At 39.9% G+C, this 24,391-nt stretch overlaps 2 protein-coding genes across 11 annotated transcripts in view; one reads left to right on the top strand and one right to left on the bottom strand.

Moving 5' to 3' along the window:
- FAM227B (family with sequence similarity 227 member B) overlaps nucleotides 1-24,391 on the bottom strand; it is a 413,569-nt gene that overhangs the window by 99,674 nt on the left and 289,504 nt on the right. The gene's annotated exons all lie outside the window — the stretch shown is intronic.
- Nucleotides 1-24,391, top strand: part of GALK2 (galactokinase 2) — a 136,387-nt gene that overhangs the window by 99,836 nt on the left and 12,160 nt on the right. For both annotated transcript variants that reach the window (XM_033920263.1, XM_033920264.1), the window contains exons 8-9: nucleotides 12,298-12,508; nucleotides 20,377-20,578. In XM_033920263.1, the coding sequence (XP_033776154.1) occupies nucleotides 12,298-12,508; nucleotides 20,377-20,578 (413 nt within the window). The remainder of the gene's footprint in view (nucleotides 1-12,297; nucleotides 12,509-20,376; nucleotides 20,579-24,391) is intronic.

Raw genomic sequence — 24,391 nt, 5'->3', positions numbered from 1 at the left:
CTCAGAATAAATAGAATAAACTTACTGGCAGGAACGAAAATGAATTGAAACACATCTCCGAACTCAAATGATGACGAAGAAAGTTTTTTCAACAAACTTAAAGATGTACTGATTGGTTGAGAAATTTTGAAGGTGGAGTAAGCACAAAGAAGATTATAAAAAAAAAAAAAAAAAAAAAAAAAATACGAATTGATTGGTTTGTTATAATTCCTGTTGAAGGCGGTAATTCAGGTTTAATTTTGCGTTCCAGATATATTAAAATGCGTTTCAAATACGATATATATGAAAAGAATATATCTGAAACGCAAAAATTGCCTGAAAAGTAGGTATGAAAGCTTTTTAAAGTAAAAATAATATACCACCTGAAAAGAAATGAATTGTAATTGAAATGTTCTTAGATATAAGTAATGTAATATATCATTCTTATGGATTTAAAGATATACAAATATAGAAAATAATCTTTCAATATATAAGAATGAAAACTTTTTACTTATTCTTATAATTAATAATAAAATAAGAGAAATATACAGAAATAGAGAAAAAATGGTAGTACTTTAGATAATTATTAATAGCTTGTGGGAGTTATCTAAATCTAACCTCAACCTGCGTATCCAAGTTTTCGTAATTAATGAGGGGGGGAAGGGAGGGATAAGAGGGATGGGAGGGAATAAAAGGGAAATATATAAGGTAATCATGGGTGTAAAGGAAAAAAGAGAAATGAAATACTTAAAACATTGGGAAAATATACATATTTTAATACCTGAAAATTTAAAAATAAATGGATATTAAAATTATGTCTTTAAATGTTAACGGTCTAAATCATATGATAAAAAGGAAAAAAGCACTATCATTTTTAAAAAGGCAAGATGCAGATATATGCCTTATACAAGAGACCCACCTCTCACATATAGAATCTAGTAAGCTAGAAGGAGGCTGGGTCAAACAGTGTTTTTTCTCACCAGCTATAGGGAAAAAAGCAGGTGTTGCTATTTTAATTAATAAAAAATGCTCTGCTTCATTTAAACTAAAAGCTTCAGATATTCATGGAAGATGGATAATGGTGGAAATGAATATGGGAAATACTACCATGACGTTAATCAATATATACGCCCCTAATTCGAACCAAAATGAATTCTTTAAAACTCTTCAACAACTGATCATACCACTGGCTACTTCAAATCTTATAGTAGCAGGGGACTTCAATGCTGTAATGGATCCTTTATTAGATAAAAACCCAAGTAGAGTTATGAAATCTATGGGACTAGATAATTTGATTCAATCTTGTGATTTAATAGATATATGGAGAATACTTCATTTTGATGGTCGGGAATTTTCTTTCTGTTCTCATGTTCACAATTCCTTTTCAAGAATAGATTATATCTTTACTTCAAATCATCTTGCACATCAAGTGACACAAGCAGTCATTGATCCAATTATTCTATCTGACCATGGTGGAGTGTGGATCAAAATTAAAACTACAGATCAAAATAATAACAGACCAATTTGGAAAATGGATAATACACTGTTGGTTGACCAAAACTTTTGTGAAAATCTCCTAACAAAAATGAAAGAATTTTTTCAAATAAATGATAATGATGATATTAACAGAGAAATTTTATGGGATGCTTTTAAGGCATCAATTAGAGGACAAATAATTTCTTATTCGGCTTTTCTAAAAAAACAAATTAAAAAACAATTTTTAATCTTAGAAAAAGAGATTAAAAATTTAGAATCAAAACTTATAGAAAAATGGGAATATTCTATTCAACAAGAATTATTAAAATTAAAAGGTAAATATAATGAGATCTCATCTAAGATGATTAGGAAAGATTTATTTTCTCAACAAACATTGTATTATGGTAATTCAAACAAATCAGGAAGAATATTGGCAAATTATCTTAAAGCGAAAAAAAGAAAAACAAAATTAATAGCAATAAAAGATGAAAATGGAAATACATATACACAAATTGAACCTATTTTAAAACAATTCTTAAAATTTTATAAATCTCTTTATTCTTCCGAAAATTATCTAAATAAAGAAAAAGATGGTTTTGAATTTTTAAAAATGTTAGAGGGTCCAAAAATTCCTGAACATATAAAACGAAGTTTGGAAGAACCAATATCACTAAAAGAATTAGGAACAGCTTTGAAGTCCCTTAGAGTTGGATCCGCTCCAGGTGGTGATGGATATACAGTGGAATTTTATAAAACATTTCAAAATTTTTTATTACCCTATTTATTAAATCTTTATCAATATCAGCTCAATAAAGGTTGTATTAAAGGCACTATAGCAGAATCTTTGACTATTGTTTTGCCAAAGTCCAATAAAGATCCCACTTTGGTCTCAAACTATAGACCAATATCTTTAATAAATGTAGATGGAAAATTATTAGCAAAAATACTTGCGCTAAGATTAGCTAAAGCTCTCCCCCATATAATAGGTATGCATCAAACAGGATTCGTTGCTCAAAGACATTCATCTCACAATACCAGATTAACATTCCATATGTTATATTTAACAAAGAAAATGAATGAACCTACTTTTGCAATTTCATTAGATGCAGAAAAGGCCTTTGATAGAGTAGAATGGCCTTTTATGTATCAAGCAATGGAATGGTTTGGTATAGGTCCTGGATTTATACAAATGATACAAACAATGTATAGCTCCCCCTCTGCTAGACTATATATTAATAATACTTTTTCAGAAAAATTTAATCTACAGAGAGGAGTTAGACAAGGATGTCCCTTATCCCCTTTGCTGTTTGATATTGTTTTAGAACCCTTAATATTAGCCATCCAACAAGCTAAGGAGATACAGGGTATACCTCATTCAGATAAGGAATATAAGATATCTGCTTATGCAGATGATTTATTACTATATCTGAAGAATCCAGAATCCACCATTCCACATCTACTTGAATTGATTGAGAAATTTGGAAATTTTTCAGGATATAAAATTAATTGGAATAAATCAGAGATTCTTCCACTAAATATACATTGTACAAAAGGTTTATTTAAAACATTCCCTTTTGTTTGGAAGGAAGAATATATTAAATATCTTGGAATTTTGATAACAAAAACAGTAGATGAAACAATGAAAATTAATGAAAAATGCTTATTACAAAAAATAATAGAAATGTGTGAGCAATGGAATCCTTTGCATTTATCTTGGTGGGGAAGAGTACAAACTGTAAAAATGATGATTTTACCGGTAGTATGTTACCAAATGGGGATGATACCAGTTTTTTTTCAAGATTCGTTTTATACAAAAATAAATAGGACTTTGACAAAATTTATATGGCTTAATAAAAAACCAAGAATTGCTCTAGCGTCATTACAAAGACCAATTAAGGAGGGAGGGGTAAATTTTCCCAACTTTTATAGGTATCATCAAGCCTATATCTTACGTCATGGTATGTATTGGATCCTCCCAGAACCCACAGGTAATATTCCAGACTGGTTTTGGCTAGAATGGAGGCTTATGTTTCCATTACGTCTTAATCATGTAATTAGTATCAAAATGCCAAGGTTATACAAAGATCATAAAATCTTTATGGATACCTGGAAAACTCTAAAATACATAAGTAATCTTACTCAAATTCCAATTAGTAAATCAACCAACCAAACTATATGGCTAAACCCCAAGATCAAAATTGGCGGTTTTAAAGTCATCTGGAAACATTGGATGATAGCAGGCATTCGCACTTTGGATGATGTAATTAAAAATGATAAATTGCTGGAGTTTTCACAATTGCAACAAAAATTTGGTCTCAATAAAACACAATATTTTAAATGGTTGCAATTGAAGCAATCTATTCAGAAAGGGTTCCCTGAATGGAAAGATCTTGCTAAATATCACAGTTTGGAATTCTTATGTCTCCAGATGGACTCAATAGGTCACAAAGCCGCACAGTGGTATAAATTAATATCTGGATATATAAATAAAAAACCAAAAAATGGTCTTAGAGACATTTGGAGCATTGAGATAAAACACCAAATTAGTGCATCTCAATGGCCACGACTTTGGTCTTGGAGGCTAAAATGTACGGTGTCAGCATCTATGAGACAAACTTGGTTTTTTCTTCTTCATAGAGCTTTTTGGACCCCTACTCGTTTACAAAAAATAGATAGTTCAAGATCTAATAGATGCTGGCACTGTCATATTGAAATTGGGACATTAGATCATCTTTTATTCTTTTGTCCATTTATCCTATCATTCTGGAAATCAATTTGGCCCCAAATTAACAGAATGTTAGAAAATCCAGTAGCCTTGACATATGATACTATATTATTTGGAACAACTATGAGAGCAAAAAGCCAAATTTCATCCAGTAATAACAAACTTTTATTTATTTTAACTGGAATTGCAATACAACAAATTACATTCAATTGGAAACAACATGATAGATTGAATTATATGTTCTGGTGGAATTCGGTATGCCACATATATAAAATGGAACTCGCTATTGCAACACACAAAGGATACATGAATAAATTTAAAAAAATATGGGGACCATTAACCGATTTTTGTAAAGAAGGATAATTTTTCCTATAAATAAAACTTGGAAATTTCTGAAGACCGTTAACATAATTTCTCTAATGAACTTTTCCCATGATAAGATAATTGTAAAGAAGGGAATGGGGTGGGCTTTTCAATTTTGAATATTACATACTAAATTAATATTTTAAAAATGTACAATAAAATTGATTTATGTATTATTGGTTGGGAAGGAGGGTGGGACAGGGGATTATTATATTAATGTTAAACTTGATATTAATATATGAGTTAGTCAAGTGTGTATTTAAGTTTCTTTTGAGTTTATTTGTAACACTTGTTGTAACACAAAAAAATGAATAAAGATTTAAAACAGAAAACCAGTAGGAGGAAATATTTTTTCACTCAGAGAATAGTTAAGCTCTAGAACTCATTGCCAGAGGTTATGGTAAGAGCGGATAGCATAGCTGGTGTTAAGAAAGGTTTGGACAATTTCCTGGAGGAAAAGTCCATAGTCTGTTATTGAGAAAGACATGGGGGAAGCCACTGCTTGCCCTGGATCGGTAGCATGGAATATTGCTACTCCTTGGGTTTTGGCCAGGTACTAGTAACCTGGATTGGCCACTGTGAGAACGGGCTACCGGGCTTGATGGACCATTGGTCTGACCCAGTAAGGCTATTATTATGTTCAGTTATTGTGTTCACATTAGTATGTGCTAATTGGTTAGTACAGGGATAACGGGCTACAATCAGATTAGAATATTTAACTGCACACTTAAAAAAATTATAATTGCAATTAATCGCACAATTAAAGATATTTATCTATTTACTTACTTCCCAGTGCAGCTTCTTGTGACTCTGAGAAAGTCACTTAACCCTCCATTGTCCCAAGTATAAAATAAGTACCTGCATGTAAACTGCTTTGTCTGTCACAATTAGATTGCAAGCTCTCTCGAGCAGGGACTGTCTCTTCCGTGTTAATTTACAGTGCTGTGTGCATCTGGTACTGCTATATAAATGATAAGTAGTAGCAGTAGATTAAATCTAGTGGAGGGAGAAGAAACCCTGTCATGGGGTGAAGAGCTGGTACTGACCTGGAAGCTTTTACTAGTGCTTTCAACCAGCATCACAGTAGCTGAGGTGTCAGCATGGAAGGGCCACTTTTCCATCTAGCAACTCTCCTTTCTCCTGGCCTGGATGCTGTCACCCTGCCCTCCATCCACCTCCAGTGACACCAAGGTTAGTGATTAGGTGAAGATTTGATGATGCCACATCCAGCAGAATAACAACAGATGCATCAGCTTGGAAGGGTTGCTTTTCCAACTTGCAGCCTCTATTATCTCATACCTGTTTGTGGATTCTAAACTAAACTAAACCTTAAGTTTATATACCGCATCCTCTCCATAAAGATAGAGCTCGGCACAGTTTACAGGAACTTTAAAATAAGGAAGGGAAAACGTAATAAGAATTAGTGATTATAAAGAGAGTAGAGAGATTTACATTTTTGAGACTAACCAAGTTTTCAGATGCTTACGGAATAATTTGAGGGAGCCCAGATTCCACAGCAGGGCAGGAAGGTTATTCCAAAGCTCAATGAAATTGAAGAAAAGAGATTTCCCCAATTTTCCTGGATAGATGACGCCTTTTAACGAGGGGAAAGATAGTTTAAGTTTTTGCGTGGATCTGGTAGTGTCAGGTCTTGAAGAATTCCAAGATAGTGAAATTAGGGGAGAAAGAGTGTCATGTAGGATCTTGAATATTAAGCAGGTACATTTAAAGTAAACCCTAGAAATTACTGGAAGCCAGTGACGTTTTGACAGAAGCGGGGAAACATGATCAAATTTACTTTTTGTGAAGATCAACCTAGCCACAGTGTTCTGGATCTGCTGAAGTGTTTGAAGACTTTTCTTGGTTAGGCTTAGATAGATTGAGTTACAATAGTCCCAACCCCTGAGCCATAGAGTGAAGAATGGGTGCTACCCTATAGGAGGATTATCACCAATGAATCCCCTCCAGAGGGCAACCGCCCCCAATAGGAGCTTCTTAGAAGCATATAGATCAGTGTCTCTCAAACATTTTTAGCTCTGGCACACTAAACGGAGATAATGTTTTTCACAGCACATTATAATCAAAATTATAACCAACAAAAAATTGAATTTGAGAGTTATTTATTTAAAGTTCTTTATGCTATGTATGGGTAATTGTAACAATGGTGAAACTAAAGTAGATAGAATAGAATTGCTAATTAATGCTATGGATGTGCTTATTTTTGAGTGCAAATTAACTCAAAATATAGCTCAATGGTTGACAAGCAAACACGTATTTCATCATCTATCACTGCAGTCGTTCTCTTTTTTTCGATTTCATTTCTGTCAGAGCTGAAAATACAAGTTCAGAAAGATAAGAAGATCCAAATGGTAACAAAGCCTTGATTGATTTGTTGCTCAAGGGAGGATAACTACTGCATAAAAAATAAAACTAAAATTACTTGCCATTAGTTTTCAAGGACCAATCACATCAAAGAATGATGCTTTTCTGGGCGGTTTTATTCTTATGCTCATAACATTGACAGACTCTTGAGTACACATGCCATCTACTCTAGTGTATACTTATGAAGGGAATTTATACAATTAAAGTAAAATTCCAGAATTTATTGTGGCACACCCGGAATCTCTTCGGGACACACAGTTTAAGAGACACTGATATAGATTATTCAGGTTTTTGTACTTTAGTTTAGAAAGAAGTATTCCCTTTTGCTCCTCCTTGTATTTGAAGGGAACAAGGATATATAAAGTACAGGGGTAGGATTGCTTATAATTGTTTTTGGATGTTTATATTTTTTTTCAATCAAAGTTCTATAAAATAGAATGAAGTATAAATGCAAATTGTAATGCATTGAAAAAGGCCCTGATACATGTATCATGCACCGTCCCTGGCCCCAAGAAAGATTATAGCATAAAATTAAAATACAAAAATTCAACTTTGAAAACAACAAGATGAATGACCAAAAGTTTTGTTCTCCATTCTATTATTGTAAACCCCATGAATGTAGTTTAGATTTTTAATTAGTTTGGATTTTACAAATGTGAGCTTGAGGCTTGTCTTGCTTTCCTGTGTACAGTGTGCTTTGTGGTTTTTTTAAATTTTGTGGTTACCCTTATGTATTAATAAGATTATATTGTGTGTATATGAAAAATGGATGGAAGAAATTGCGTTTGGGGCGGGTTTGGGGCAGAGCTTAGGCAGGGTTACTCAGTTGATATTTGTTAAACTTAGGGGGTACTTGGCTTGAAGAAGTTGAGAAACTCTGCTCTAGACTTTGGTCTAGTTGCTTGGCCCAGAGTCTTACCTGTTCTGTGAGGTCTACATTTTCTGTATTGTTTTCTCTGAGGTGTGTCTCCAGTCTGTTTCTGAATTTGGTACTATCTAATCTAATCTAATGCTTGACTTTATATACCGAGTCATCATTCAAGGAAAGCTCGACTCAGTTTACAAAGTTATCAAATAAAAACCCAGAAAAGAATAAGACTAAGTTTGGTAAAGTTAATTTTCAAAGTGTTTAGCAAATAAAGTAGTTTTTAAGGATTTGCGAAAAGGTTGAAGTGAGTCGGAACTCCTTAAAAGAAGTGGAAGGTCATTCCACAGTTGAGATAGCTCAAAAATCAGAGAGTGACTGAAAAACTTAACTCCCTTAATCCCTTTTTTGGAAGGAAGAGATAATTTGAATTGTTGATCACCTCTTGCAAAAGAAAATCTATAAACATTCCAGGATAGAGAAAGGAGAGGAGTAAAAATACCATGTAAAATTTTAAAAACAACACAGGCCCACTTAAATTGAATTCTAAAACAAACTGGGTGCCAATGAAGACATAAGAACATAAGAAACGCCTTCACTGAATCAGACCTCTGGTCCATCTAGTCCGGTGACCCGCACACGCTGAGGCCAAGCCAGGTGTTCCCCGGTGAAGACCTGTTTATCCGTATCCTTCAATGTGATTTGCAAGAAGGTGTGCATCCAACTTGCCCTTGAAACCCAGAATGGTGGTTTCTGTCACAACCTCCTCCGGGAGAGCATTCCAAGTGTCCACCACACGCTGTGTGAAACAGAACTTCCTGGTATTTGCCCTGAGCCTGTCGCCTCTCAACTTCAGTCCATGGCCTCTTGTCTGATTCACATTTGACAACGTGAATAACGATGCTTCTCGCTCTATTTTGTCGAATCCTTTTATTATTTTATAAGTCTCTATCATATCCCCTCACAGTCTTCTCTTCTCAAGGGTGACTAAGCCCAGTTTTCTGAGGCGTTCTTTGTAGCTCAAATTTTCCATACCTTCTACTAGCTTCGTAGCTCGCCTCTGCACCCTCTCCAGCAGGGTCACATCCTTCTTTAGGTAGGGAGACCAGTGCTGGACACAGTACTCCAGGTGTGGTCTGACCATTGCTCTGTAAAGCGGCATTATGACGTCCGCCGATCTACTCGTGATTCCCTTCTTTATCATGCCCAACATCCTGTTTGCCTGAAGCAATCTCTTCCCATTTCTGGTCTTGCTTCAGAGGCTTCTGTTGTTTTTTACTTTTAGGTTGTCTTATGTGAAGTGTACTAAATGGTGGTCTGTCCATAGCAATTTCACTCTGGAGGGGTTGCAGTCACCTATATTCTCCTCTCTACTGAACAGTACATCTAAGGTGTGTCCTTTAGAGTGGGCTTTTTCCTTCACAGTTTGGTATAGGCCTAGTCCTTCTAGTTGTTGGACTATCTGTTGCTCTCTCTGACATGCTGGATCATCTACATGCAGACTGAGGTCATCGCAGACCCAGAACGTGGATAATTCTAGGTTGATTTCTGCGATGAGGTTCAGAATGTTTTCCCACCCTTTTGTGTTTAGGTCAGGGGTAATGATGAAGAGGAAGCATCATCACCCCCTCCTCCTTTTGATGAAATCAGAATCGTCATTTAGAAATGGCAGACAGCATGTTTCCTTTTATTTCAAAATATTTAGAATATTTGCTGAGAAGGAAGGAACCTCTTGCTGGCCTAATATCCTAGTGGCCGTGCTGTATATCCTGGTTTTGGAGGGGTTTCATTCTTATGAGGGGGTTGCTGAGAAGTTCTCATCCAAACCGAGAAGAAAATGACGTGGATCTGGTTCAATCAATGATCTGCAACAATTTCAAAACAGAGAATTTCATTTCTGCAAATTGGCACTTCACGAAATAAGATAACACCCTTTTCAGCTACGGTGGCAAAATGACGCTCCGAAATTAGAAAGTTGGTTGATTGGGCTGAGAACTTTTCAGCACCCCCCTCGTAGATCTTGTTTTTGCTCATAAGGTTGGGAAATGCTGCAGATGGGTATCATAACTAATATCTGCATTGTAAGTGAAGAAGGAGCAGCTTAGCGATTACAGTAGCAGGCTGAGAACCAGAGAAACTCAGTTCAAATCCCACTGTGGCTGCAGGTGATCTTGGACAAGTCACCTAACAGACTGAGTCCTCTAGGGACAGAGAAAAAACTAGTGTACCTGAATATACATCTTTTCAGGCGTTATACAGTATAAGAAATAAATTTCTACCAGTTTTCTCAAGGAATGGAGACATGCAGATCTCCCACCTAAGGGGGAGGGTGTGGCACAGTGGTTAAAGCTACAGCCTCAGTACCCTGAGGTTATGGGTTCAAATCCATACTGCTCCCTGTGACCCTGGGCAAGTCACTTAATCCCCCCATTGCCCCAAGTATATTAGATAGATTGTGAGCCTGCCAGGACAGAATAAGTTAATGTAATCTGTTCTGAGTTCCCTCTTGGACTGTAGAGGATGGGGGATCCCAGGTTGTTGTGAATAAAGGCAGCGGGAGTTGAAGGGAACAGGAGAAAGGTAATGTGCCAGTGTGAAAAAAAAGAGAGGGACGGAGGAATATACTTTTTCAATAAAGAGAGCCAAGTTCTCAGCAAAGCAGAATAAAACTTCTTTCCTGGCCAATAGTCATGAAAGAGCTTTAAAATCACCTTGAGTAGTAACGAGAGACTAGACAGTGTTCATGCTTTAGGTTGCTTGGTTGGCACAGAGTCCGAGAATTTGCTACTTCTCGTAGAGCATCATTATGCAGCATTTCCTACAAAACTCCCTTAAATACCTGAATGATAGCCTTTATGCCTAAGTTCAGAGCATTATTGCTTATTTTCTTCAACTGCATAAGAACATTTTGGGAAAAAAATTTCTCCCCAAACACTGGGATAACTTCACAAGAGCAGCTGGTATGAGTGATTGGCCCTCCTCCCTTCTTTTTTTGCCAGGGTAATGTAGAGGAGAATTTTTGTGGAGAGGACGAGAGGGTAACGAGTGGATTTTTATTAATCTTTCCTCCCCAGCTCTGCTCTCCCACAGTCCGATGCCAAGCTTCTGTCATGTAGCTTGCCTGACAGAATCCAGCTTGTGCTGTAATCACTGAAACTGGTACGCTGAGCTAGTCCGATTTCTAAAAGAAAAAAAATGGTGCCACCTCAGTTGTCTGAGCTTCTCTGAGGAGTGCCTGATGAGGGACTGAGTGTTTGACTAGCAGATACTAGGAAGAACACTTAGCTTCTCTAATTTTCTTGGAATGGGGCTGAAGAAACTTGTGGCTGAAATGTAGAAAAGTCTTTGTTGAAATGTTTTCATTCAGGTTGCAGCTAAATGGGGTTTTTTTTCTCCATGTCTTGTTCATATGATATGAAAAATATTGGATATATGTAGTGCTTTTTTTTTGTAGAGCCAACCTTAGGGGGCAGGATAACTAGGGCTTTATTTAGTCAGTGCACTATATGCACCCATGAGGCCCAAAACAGCTCTACCTGGAACAGCAGTTGTCAAACCTGCCCTGGGGGAGCCCCAGCCAATCAGGTCTTCAGGATATCCATAGTGAATATTGGCATGCACCTCCTCCGTTGCACGCAAATCTAGCTCATGAATATTCATTGCAGATATCCTGAAAATATGGCTACCTGGGGCTTTCCCGGGACAGTTTTGGAAACCATTGACCTGGAAGTGGCTGCCTCTGAATCCCGAGGATCACTGGTTTCAAATTGACTGGTGCAGTGGTGGGAGCAGGGTGGGAGGGACAAGCTGAAAGAATTTGAGGGAGAAATGTAGAAATGCAATGGGGTGAATAGGACATTTATGGAAGGCAGGAAAGAAAGGTGGCAATATTCCATATCGCTATGATTTAAAGAATGCCCATAAGGAAAATAAATGTGAAAGTGACTTAAGGCTATGAAAACTAAGCAATTGTTTGTGCCTTTCCTGAGTCTGTGATTGCGTGTCAAAGCAGCTCCTGATTGATGTAACCATGACTTTAGTACCAGGAAGAGGCGGTCGGAAAATACCACAAATTATTGAGTCCGCAATTTGTGAACCGCAAATTCGCAGGAGTTTACTGTATATAATAAGCTTGAGCTTTGTGGTATGTGTCAGTACTCTACCACAAGGCTCCTATCTGTGGTGCTCATAGCTGTCAACCCTAGAATAGGGTAGGCCGCACAAGCCAGACTCCAAGTAGGACACAACATTGAGACTGGCATTCAGATAAGTCTAGGGAAGTATCTAGGAGAGAGAGCTTTCCTATCAAGAGTATGAGCTTGGAGGCCAGGCAGTGGCAGGATAGGGAGAGGATGCATCCTCCTGTGAATTTCACAGATTGTCAATTAATTATACTACAATACTAGGTATAAACTTATTTTGATTTGTACAATGTGTAGTTTAAATTATTGAATTTGTGTACATTCCCAATGATAAATCCAGTAATTCATTTTATTTTGATGTATAGCTTATAGCAAAATTGCAAGGCCTGGACTGGAAAACCCTGTGGAAGTTAGGTGATCTGCAGACAAAACTAGGAGTCAGCCTGGAGGAAATGTTGACTCTTGTGAAGAAAACACTTCATCCTGAGCCATACAGCAGAGAAGAAATTTGTACGACTTTGGGAATTAATATAGACGAGCTTCGTTCTACCATCCTTAGCCAAAATACACAAGATGGTAAGTCTATAGATATCAGACCTGGCTGGTACAGAGGCAAAACGTTTTTGAAATTTTAAGAAATTCAACATCTATTCTGAAACTTGTTATAAAATTTTCAAGAAAATATATGCATATGTACAGTATGTGTAATAAATATGTTTAGTAATATTTAATGGATAGGGTACAACCAAATTTCTGTTTTAATTTGAAGTTGTGGAGGGCCATTTTCAGTAGGATATCTAAGTCTGACTTTGGATGTCTCCCGCAAGATGTCCAAAAGTTAGAGCGGGAAAACAATCATTTTCGAAGCTGTAAGACATCCAACATTTTTTTTTGTAATGAGCCGTCTAGATGTCCTGGCCCTTTGGATGTCTTATCTTTTTTGACCATTTTTGAAAAGCAAAACGTCCAAAACAAGTCCATTTGGAAGTGGGAGGGGCTAGCATTTTAATGGACTGGCCACACAGATATACCAACAGAGCAATGGGTCACCTTAGAGGCCATTGCTATGAACTTCACTATAACCCCCTTATAGTGTAGTATGGTGAGCCCTCCAAAACTTTCCCAAACTTAGTATAACCACCTATCTACCACCCCAATAGCCCTTATGGCTGCAGGTGCCACTTATAGAGTATAGTAGGTTTAGGGTGAGTTTTGGTTGCCTAACACTTTCCACCATAAATGTAGTGGGTAGGGTGGAATATGAACCAGGATCCCCCCTCTCTATGGTTCAGAAGATCGCCCACCAGGCTACACCAGAAACCTGCATGCTGCTGTACTAGGATTTCCCATAATATCTGCAGCTGTCATAGAGGCTGCTATGTACTGTTTCTCTCACAATTTTGAGGGGTGTGGGAGGTCAGTGACCACTGGGGGAGTGTGGGGGTGCCATGCTTTCATCCCTTCAGTGGTCATCTAGTCAGTTTGGGTACCTTTTTGGCCCTTAGGTGCTTTGAAAACAGGTCTAACTCTGAACATCTAAACACTGCCCTGGATGTCTTTAAAAAGGTTTGATTAATTGTCCCTGCAAGAGGTCCAAGAGCTAAGACTACTTTAATCCTGCCCTAAACACGCCTCTAACACCCCCCCCCTTAACATTTAGACATCCTGGAAGGTAAAAATATACCCCCTCCTTTTTTACTAAACTGTGATAGCGTTTTTTAGCGCAGGGAGCCGCGCTGAATGCCTCACGCTGTTCTCAAAGCTCATAGGCTCCCTGCGCTAAAAACCGCTATTGTGGTTTAGTAAAAGGAAGCCATAGTGAAAAATATAGACAGCATATATAAATTCTCAAAATGGACACATTTTGATCACTAAATTGAAAATAAAATCATTTTTTCCTACCTTTGTTTGGTGATTTCATGAGTCTCTGGTTGCACTTTCTTCTTCTGACTGTGCATCCAATATTTCTTCCCTTCTTTCAGCCTCTTGTATGCTTCCTCTCCTCCAGACCTATTTCTTTCTTTCTTTCTCCCTCCCCTCCCCTCCCCCATGCTACCGCCATTGGGAAAATGCTGCCACCGCCGCTGGGGAATAGGCTGCCACTGCCCCATCGGGAACAGGCCGGCTCCGAGTTCGCCCTGCTTCTCTTCCCCGTGGGGCCGACCAACTCTCGCCGCCCAACGTCAATTCTAACGTCAGAGAGGACGTTCCGGGCCAGCCAGGCAGCGATTGGCTGGCCCAGAACGTCCTCTCCGATGTCAGAATTGACGTCGGGCGGTGAGAGTTGGTCAGCCCTGCAGGGAAGAAAAGAAGGGCGAATTCGGCCAGCTTGTTCCCGATAATGGCAGTGGAAGCCTTTCCCCGGCGGCAGTCTATTCCCCAGTGGGTGGCCAGCTGTGCACCCCCTTGGGGCGTGCACACGGGGCGGACCCCCCCCCCCGCCCCCCTCTTGGTACGCCACTGAGGAGACGAATGATTAAGGTGCAGTAAAAAGTGAGTATAGTGTGCCTATGCCTATAGACGCATATCGAGTAAACAGTACTGAACAATCGGTGTTCAATGTTATTCTGTAACGAGCGCCATTGAGGGGCCGATTCTATAAACGATGTCCTAAGGGCTTCTTTTACTTAAACAGTGGTAGAGGATTTGACCGGAGGCTGGCGAGGTAAATGCCTCATGCTTATAGGAATTCCTATGAGCGTCAAAGCATTTATCTCGCTGGCCCACAGTAGAAACCCTTACCACAGCTTTGTAAAAGCCAAAGTAATTTAGGCAGTGGTAGGCACCCTTCCGCCAACCAATTTAATTGTTTTAATTGGTGATAAACAGTATGGTAATTGAATGTGTCTATGTTTCATGAGATCAGGTTATATTCCTCAATTAAATAAATCTGCAGTTGTTGACCTGCAGGTATATTTAGAAAGGTATAGTTGATTGTGAAACAAAAGGACAACCCCAAAGCATTTTAGAAACAATACAAGCAACTGGTATTGCTTAAATATACATCATGACAGCAGAGAAAGCACGAGCCTAGGAGGACTCTAAAAATCACACTAACTAGTGAAGGAAAGGAGAAAACAATACAGCAATTATCCTCCTCTTCAAATTTCAGCAAGCTTACTACATGGTCAACAAGAACCTTATAATCTGCTATTAAATACTGAAAAAGAAACAAGGGACTTGGCAGAATAACAGAAACAACTCTGGAAAGGTCTAAAACAATAAACAACTGGAAAGACTGCAGCAATAACTGGAATGAAACTGGTGCACCCTTGTGAAAGGCTTGAGGTGTTGGGGGAAGAGACTAGGGATAGCCAGCCAGAAAAGTTTTGTTTTGTGTCACTGCCCCTTTCACTCATTTGGCCATTTTTCGTCGTAGGCGCAAAGTCGCACTCTGCACAAAGGCCTGGTAATCCACACGTGTGCAATTGATATCCTCTGCAAATAGTGCATGATCTTTTGAAAGAATACACACTATTATTGGCAGATGATAAAATATATATTTTGGGGTTTTTTTTGCTGCTCATCTTAGTTTTGATGAGGACATGCGATGTGACCTGGGATTTGTTGTTGACATTCCACATATCGCTGCAAATGAATGCAATGGAGAATTGCTGTCAGTCTCCAGATTAGAGAGAAGTTAATTCAGGAGAGTGTAGTGTAGTAGTTAGAGCTGCAGCCTCAGCACCGTGAAGTTGTGGGTTCAATCCCCATGCTGCTTCTTGTGAGCCTGGGCAAGTTACTTAATCCTTCACTGCCCCAGGTACATTAAATAGATTGTGAGCCCGCTGGGACAGATAGGAGAAATGCTTGAAGTACCTGTATGTAAACCGCTGGGAGTGTGGTTATAAAATTCCTTTCCCCCAGTTTATTAAGGATGATTCCATAACAACTGGCTGAAGCGCCGGTAGCGGGACCTCAGAAGACAAACGTGACTATAGATGGAAGAGTAATAGACCCTGATCGATTTACAGAGGGTTGTGTTCGTAAGGAGCTAGCTAAAATAAAGGTAGACAAAGCAATGGGGCTGGATGGTGTACATCTGAGGGTTCTGAAGGAACTTAGGGAAGTTCTGATGGCTCCGCTGACTGACATAAGAACATAAGAACATAAGATACGCCTTCGCCGGATCAGACCGAGGTCCATCTAGTCCAGCAATCCGTTCTCGCGGCAGCCCATTTAAGTACTCCTTTTTGGAGACCCAAATTTACCGTATCCCTCAATATGATATGCAAGAAGGGGTGCATCCAACTTGCGCTTGAATCCCAGTACAGTAGTCTCCTCCACAACCTTTTCAATGAGTCTCTAGAGGCAGGAGTGGTACCGGAGAACTGGAGAAGGGTGGATGAGGTCCCTCTCCAGAAAAGTGGAAGTAAGGAAGAAATAGGGCATTACAGGCTGGTAAGTCTGACTTCTGTGGTAAGCAAATTAATGGAAACACTTTTAAAACAGAGAATGGTCAAGTTTTTGCAATGGATTCACTAGAGGTAGGTCTAGTGGTAGAGGTAGGACAAATCTGATCAATTTCTTTGACTGAATGATCAGCAAATTGGATAGAGGATGCGCGCTAGATGTGCTTTATTTAGATTTTAGCAAAACTTTTGACTGTATTCCACACAGACGTCAAATAAATAAACTGAGTGCCCTCAGGATGGGTCCCAAAGTGACGGGCTGGGTCAAGAACTGGTTGAGTGGAAGGTGACAGAGGGTTAGTGATCAACGGAGATCGCTCTGAGGAAAGGGATGTTACCAGTGGTGTGCCTCAAGGTTCTGTTCTTGGGCCTGCTCTTTTTAACAATTTTATAAACGATATTGCTGTAGGGTTGTCGGGTAAGATTTGCCTCTTTGAGGATAATACTGAAATCTGCAATAGAGTAGACACGCCGGATGGTGTGAATAACATGAAGAAAGACCTGGCGAAGCTTGAAGAATGGTCTGAAATTTGGCAGCTAAAATTTAATGCTAAGAAATGCAAAGTCATGCATTTGGGCTGCAAAAACCCAAGGGAACGGTACAGATTAGGGAGTAAAGAGCTTATGTGCACGACAGAAGAGCGGGACTTAAGTGCGATTGTATATGATGATCTTATGGTGGCCAAACAGGTTGAAAATGTGAAGGTGAAAACTAGAAGGATGCTAGGTTGCATAGGGAGAGGTATGGCCAGTAGGAAAAAGGAGGTATTGATGCCCCTATATAAGACTTTGGTGAGACCTCATTTAGAATATTGTGTACAATTCTGGAGGCCGCACCTTCTAAAAGATATAAAAGGGATGGAATCAGTCCAGAGGAAAGCTACTAAAATGGTGCGTGGTCTTCATCATGAGGTATATGGGGACAGACTTAAAGATCTCAATCTGCATACTTTGGAGGAAAAGCGGGAGAGGGGAGATATGATAGAGACGTTTAAATACCTACATAATGTAAATGCGCATGAGTCGAGTCTCTTTAATTTGAAAGGAAACTCTGCAATGAGAGGGCAGTTAAGAGGTGATAGGTTCCGGAGTAATCTAAGGAAATACTTTTTTACAGAAAGGGTAGTAGATGCATGGAACAGTCTCCTGGAAGAAGTGGTGGAGACAGAATTGAAGAAAGTGTGGGATAGGCACGTGGGATCTCTTAGAGAGAAGAAGAGATAATGGTTACTGTAGATGGGCAGACTAGATGGGCCATTTGGCCTTTAACTGCCATCATGTTTCTAAACCGGTACAGATGAATATTACTCCTACCAGCAGATGGAGACTGAAAACAACTGAGCTTTGGCTTTACAGTGGGCTGTGCAGTCCTCTGAAGCCAGTCTGTTCTACCATCTACTGCATTTTTGCAGTGATTTATGTTGAGAGAGGGCATTGAAGAACTCACAATACTTTGCAGTTTGTGCAATGTATGATGTTTATTAAAATGAAAGTTACAAAAAAAAGGAAACATGATACTGTGCTAGATGGATCATTGGTCTGACCCAGTATTGCTATTGTTAAGAGTAAGTTAAAATGCTTTCTTTTTAAAGATGCTTTTGACCTTTAGCTCTGCAAGGTAGGGTATTACCTTTAAATTCGACCTCCGATTTCTTTTGCAGAATTAAACTTCCCAATTTCTTATTCTCTTTCTATTAAACCCTCCATTTACCTTTTCTACTTTCTACTCGTTTTTCTCTCCTCTGCTTTTCCCATTTCTCTATACCCCTCCTTTTGTTCTCCACCCATTTGTCTTCTTTCCTATCTATTATTGCATTTCTTACCCTCCTTTCCCATTTGGCTCAGTAAGTCTTGTATGTCTAGAATATGGTTTGAATGTAGACTCAACACTACGGCGGGAGCTCACGGCAGCCATTTCCTATTGGCAATCTACATGGGGCAGGAGCGTAGGAAGATCGCTCCTGCCCTGAAAGCCTGCTAGACCACCAGGTAAGGCCGGGATGCCGGGAGGAAGGCGGGAGAGAGGCAGGAATGTGATAAAATATGGTTCCCCCCAAAAAAAAAAAATTGCGAATTTGTGAAACCGTAAGTGTGGAAACCACAAATGGGGAGGGGGAAGTGTAATGGGAAAAAGAAGGTTGTGGTAAAATTGGCCTTAGCGCACAGAAAAATTTCCCCCAGAAGCTGCAGTAATAATTTTCCGCATACTTCTTCAGTAGAATTACAGTAAGTTCTCTCTAGACAAGCTAAATTCCAGGCTGTATGGTCTTCAGGATATGACAGTCAAGCTTTCAAGGAGGCTTCAGATTTTTCTGGCTCCTAGCCAGCTTCTGGAAGACCATTCCAGTGGCGCAGGCATAATGAAAGTGACCTGACCAGAAAAGAATTGCTTTACCAAAGGGTGGTCTCCAAGTTCATTGCAGGATTGGCAAGCCTTGTGCACTGAAATTGAAAACAGGCGTGTTTAGTTCCTTTTTTGGGTTACTACTGTTCAGTGGTGATTTACAAGAGTGTGCGAGCTACAGACAACTCTCACGCAACCTTAGATATGCCCTAAATGAATGCACATTTTGGAAATCTACTCATTTCGTTACCAGGACTGCAAGTAAAGAATATTTAAAGAGACACGATCCTTAGTCAAGTGTTTTAGTTCTCTGCTTACTTGGTCAACTTTATTTTTATTCTTGGTTGGTGCTTACTGTGAGAATGCCCATCATTTTGTGGTGCACAGCTTGAAAATCACCAATTTAAAGATGGTTGGTGAACTGCAGACATATCCATCCCCCTCTCTATGGAAATATATAAACGTGATTTATAATATGCTGGTAAAGTATCCTTGTATTTGAATTATTTTTTTCTCTGAAAGGCTATATAAAATATCCCACTTCCTGCCCCTCCCTCCTCTCCCCATAAATAAGCTTCTGAATTAGCAGCTGTGCAAGTGTTTCAGGAATGTGAAACGGTGCTCAAATGAAGTAAAACACATGGAATTCTGAATATAGTGTTTTATACATTCAGCCTGTATTGCTTCATTTTGGTGGAAAGTACTTTCGCCATAATTGCTGACTGGCGTTCTTTCCTTCAGTCTATAGGCGTGACTGTTGCTCTGTAACCTTGATCTGGCCTCACAGCTGTCCCTGTGAATTGCCATTACCATGGTGCCCCCAGTCACAAATTTAAGAGCCTTCTGTTTGCAGGTTGGTGTGGCTTGACAGGTGGAAAACATCTTGCCTATTAAAGTTTGGCATTTTTCCTTGAAACGCATGAGGGAAATGGCAACACTCATCTCCCCAGCCACATAAATTGACACATACTGTACATATGATGTTTTGAGGAGTGTTTGCCAAATGGAAACTAATAAGTTATTTCTGAAGAGATTGCACATTATAAGAAATGTCTATACTTAGGATTATATCTTTCATAGTAAATGACAACAGATGAAACCTGGCATGGTCCATCCAGTCTGCCCAGAAATGTGGCCAGTGTTACACCTACCTCAATGTGCAATTACCCCACATGCTCCCTCTCTCTCTCTTCTTTTTTTGTGTGAGTCATGTATGTTTTAGTTTGGGTTGAAATACTTCTATGCTTTTATTGAATCCTCTTCCCATACAGGGATCCTCCGTGTATATCCCATGCCTTTCTGAATTTGAATTCCACTATCTCTCACAGAAGAGCATTCCAGATAATTCTAGGACAAAGGGATGTTCTGTAAAACTAAACAACAGCAGATTAGAAGGCAGGTCTGTCAATTAAGGCATATAATTTGTTGCTGGGATGTGAACAAGGTTTTTAGTGTAGCTGGATTGAAAAAAATATAAAGGTTTAGATGAGTTTCTGGAGCTCAGCCTCTTTGCCAGAAAGACCTGTGTGACTTCCTTATCTCTGGGAAGTAGCAATAAAGAAATGAACTTCCCATAATGCTCTTCAAATGACCCAGATTGTCACTGTCTGAGCAAGCATGGCATGTCTTGTATTTATGAGATACAGTACATCTTAACCTCTCTTACCAGTATTTTAATTTTATATTAGTTTGCAGCTTTAAGTTGTACCAGCGAGCCGAGCATGTGTACAGTGAAGCTGCAAGAGTTCTCTGTTTCAAGAAGGTATGCGATGAAGCACCTGCTGATGCTATCCAGCTGCTGGGAGAACTCATGAACCAGAGTCACATGAGCTGCAGGGACATGTACGAATGCAGCTGTGTTGAGCTGGATCAGCTGGTGGACATCTGTCTGTAAGTTGTGACACCAAAATAAAGAAAGACTCTTGGGATAGGGTTTGAGTCAATGACAAAAACCATGATATCATTTGCCACCCTTGATTTAAAAGAGAGGGGAAAAAAATATGTTCCCAGCTTTTTCCAGCAAATGAGTCGCTTAAGAAGGAAAAATGTGGTAAGATGTTTCTCTGCTGGCATTTGAGTATTGTTTACAGACTGTATCCTATAAATCATGGGATGTAGTTAATGGTGCTGTAGGTCTGCTTTGACTCATTACAATGAAAGAACAATTTCTGCTGCTTCTTTTGATGAAATTGTCATTTTATGAGACTCCAAAGCCTTTTTTTTTCCCCAAAGATTTTTCCTACATTTATAGCAGTGCTGCTTATTGATGGTAATGTAAAATTCGGACTGTGCCAGTATTATTTCAAGAACACACCTTTCAGAAGGTTCAGTCGTATCCACAGATGAAGAAATGCAACTGTGTACAGTATTGTGTAGGATGAGAATTGATTAAAGTTTATAAAAGGTAACTTTTTAACTGTGTGCAGACTTTGCTGAATTTTCAAAGTGGAAGTATGTGCACACTTCTATTTTGAAAATTACTTCATGGATATTTATGTGTTTATGTCTGCTCTTCCCACACACGAATTTTCAAAGAACACAGGAATAGCCTTACTGGGTCAGACCAAGGGTCAATCAAGCCCAGTAGCCCATTCTTACAGTGGCCAATCTAGGTCCCTAGTACCTGGCCAAAACCCAAAGTGTAGCAACATTCCATGCTACCGATCCAGGGCAAGCAGTGGCTTTCCCAGTGTTTTTCTCAATAATAGACTATGGACTTTTCCTCCAGGAAATTGTCCAAACCTTTCTTAAAACCAACTGCGCTATCCACTCTTACCACAACCTCTGGCAATGCGTTCTAGATCTTACCTATTCTCTGAGTGAAAAAATATTTTCTTCTTTTGGTTTAAAAAATTTTTCCCTGTAACTTCATTGAGTGTCTTCTAGTCTTTGTAATTTTTGACAAAGCGATTAAAGATATGGAGGAAAGAAGAAAGGGAAGTTATTCCAGGTTTGGGGGACAGGACATGATTTATGTTTGAGGAGAGAAGGTGGGGGGTAGGTGAAGGAGTTATTCCATTATTGGAGAAAGGGGATGGTTTGAGAACATTTTTTTTCAGCTTTACCTCCACCCCTACCCTCCATTAACCTTTTTTTTTTAATGTCTTATTTACCACCTGCAAGCCCAAGAGCTATCAAAGCAGTATGCATATAGCTACATTAGGTATTTTTATGTCCTTACAGTCTGAGTCTATCTGATGCAATGGAGGGTTAAGGTTAAGTGATTTGCCAAGATCACAAGGAGCAACAGTAAGATTTGAACTTGGCTCCCCTGGATCTCAGCTTGCTGTTGTAACCATTAGGCTACTCCTCCACTCCTTCTCTTCCTTCTTCCACCACATCCCCAGCCACATCTCTCACCTGTCCTCTTGTCAAATCTCAGTCCCCTTCTCCCAAGTCCACCATTAGATCTGTTCTTCAACCCCTGTGTTATCTCTTGAGGCCCCTTCTCCCAGCCCTAGCATCAGTTCCTACTGCTACACTTACCATCTGCCATAATGAGCCTCCTTTTGCCATTCTCAGCTTCACATCAGTGCTCAGCCCCCTCCTTCCAGCCTCAACCTCCCCTTAATGATGATTTTGTATCATTGACCTGCGAGAAGGGAGCCAAGACACTGAACACTTTGGAGTAGAAGGTGGGAGGGAAGGAAACAGATGTTGGAAACTACAGTAGAGGGGGGTTGGGGGAGAAAGCACAGTTACTTACCGTAACAGGTGTTATCCAGGGACAGCAGGCAGATATTCTTGACTGATGGGTGACGGCACCGACGGAGCCCCGGTACGGACAATTTTAGAGTGATTGCACTCTAAGAACTTTTTAGAAAGTTCTAGCTCGGCCGCACCGCGCACGCGCGAGTGCCTTCCCGCCCGACAGAGGCGCGCGGTCCCTCAGTTAGTATAAGCCAGCTAAGAAGCCAACCCGGGGAGGTGGGTGGGACGCAAGAATATCTGCCTGCTGTCCCTGGATAACACCTGTTACGGTAAGTAACTGTGCTTTATCCCAGGACAAGCAGGCAGCTATTCTTGACTGATGGGTGACCTCTAAGCTAACAAAAAGAGGGATGGAGGGAAGGTTGGCCATTAAGAAAACAAATTTTGTAATACAGATTGGCCGAAGTGACCATCCCTTCTGGAGAATGTATCCAGACAATAATGAGATGTAAAAGTGTGAACTGAGGACCAAGTAGCAGCTTTGCAGATTTCCTCAATAGGAGTGGAACGGAGGAAAGCTACAGATGCTGCCATTGCTCTGACTCGATAGGCCGTGACAGAACCTTCCAGTGTCAGTCCGGTCTGAGCATAACAGAAAGAAATGCACGCTGCTAGCCAATTAGACAACGTGCGTTTAGAAACAGGACGTCCCAATTTGTTCGGATCAAAGGACAGAAAAAGTTGGGGAACTGATCTGTGGGGTTTCGTACGCTCCAGATAGTAAGCAAGAGCCCTTTTACAATCCAAAGTATGCAGAGCTTGTTCCCCAGAATGGGAATGAGGTTTGGGAAAGAAAACCGGTAGAACAATGGATTGGTTGAGATGAAATTCCGAGACAACCTTGGGGAGAAACTTTGGATGTGTACGTAAAACCACCTTGTCATGATGAAAGACCGTAAAAGGTGGATCTGCAACCAGTGCATGAAGCTCACTGACTCTCCTGGCAGAGGTAAGAGCAATAAGGAAAAGTACCTTCCAAGTGAGAAATTTGAAAGGAGAAGTAGCTAAAGGTTCAAATGGAGGCTTCATTAAAGCTGAAAGAACCACATTGAGATCCCAGATAACCGGAGGGGCTTTAAGAGGTGGTTTCACATTGAAAAGCCCACGCATGAACCTGGATACCAGGGGATGAGCTGAAAGAAGTTTTCCATGGACTGGCTCATGAAAAGCTGCAATGGCACTGAGGTGGACCCTGATGGAAGAGGACTTCAGGCCAGAATCAGACAAAGAAAGAAGATAATCCAACAACGTCTCCACTGCTAGGGAAGTGGGATCAAGATGATGAAGAAGACACCAGGAAGAAAATCTTGTCCACTTTTGATGGTAACATTGTAGAGTGGCTGGTTTCCTGGAGGCATCCAGAATGGAACGAACGGGCTGAGACAAAAGAGTATCAGTCGAATTCAGCCCGAGAGATACCAAGCCATCAGGTGTAGAGACTGGAGGTTGGGATGCAGAAGGGTTCCCTGCTGTTGCGTAAGCAGAGAAGGAAACAGAGGAAGAAGAAAAGGTTCCCTGGAACTGAGTTGAAGTAGAAGGGAGAACCAATGTTGCCTGGGCCACCTCGGAGCAATCAGAATCATGGTGGCTCGTTCCCTCTTGAGCTTGAACAAGGTTCTCAACATGAGAGGCAGAGGAGGGAAGGCGTACAGGAACAGATTCGACCAGTCGAGGAGAAAAGCATCTGCTGTTAGACGGTGTGGAGAGTAAAGTCTGGAGCAGAATAGGGGCAGCTGATGATTGTGAGGAGCTGCAAAGAGGTCTATCTGAGGAGTGCCCCATTGATTGAAGATAGAGTGCAGAGTTACGGGATCGAGTGTCCACTCGTGAGGTTGGAGAATTCTGCTGAGTTTGTCCGCTAAGGAATTCTGTTTCCCTTGAATGTATATAGCTTTCAGGAAGAGATGATGATCTATGGCCCAAGTCCAGATCTTCTGGGCTTCCTGGCATAAAAGGCGAGAGCCTGTCCCACCCTGTTTGTTGATGTAGTAC

The sequence above is a fragment of the Geotrypetes seraphini genome, chromosome 14 (assembly GCF_902459505.1).
Source record: "Geotrypetes seraphini chromosome 14, aGeoSer1.1, whole genome shotgun sequence".
Classification (NCBI taxonomy): domain Eukaryota; kingdom Metazoa; phylum Chordata; class Amphibia; order Gymnophiona; family Dermophiidae; genus Geotrypetes; species Geotrypetes seraphini.
The sequence above is the reverse complement of the archived record's forward strand: the minus strand, read 5'-3'. Positions and strand labels throughout refer to the sequence as shown.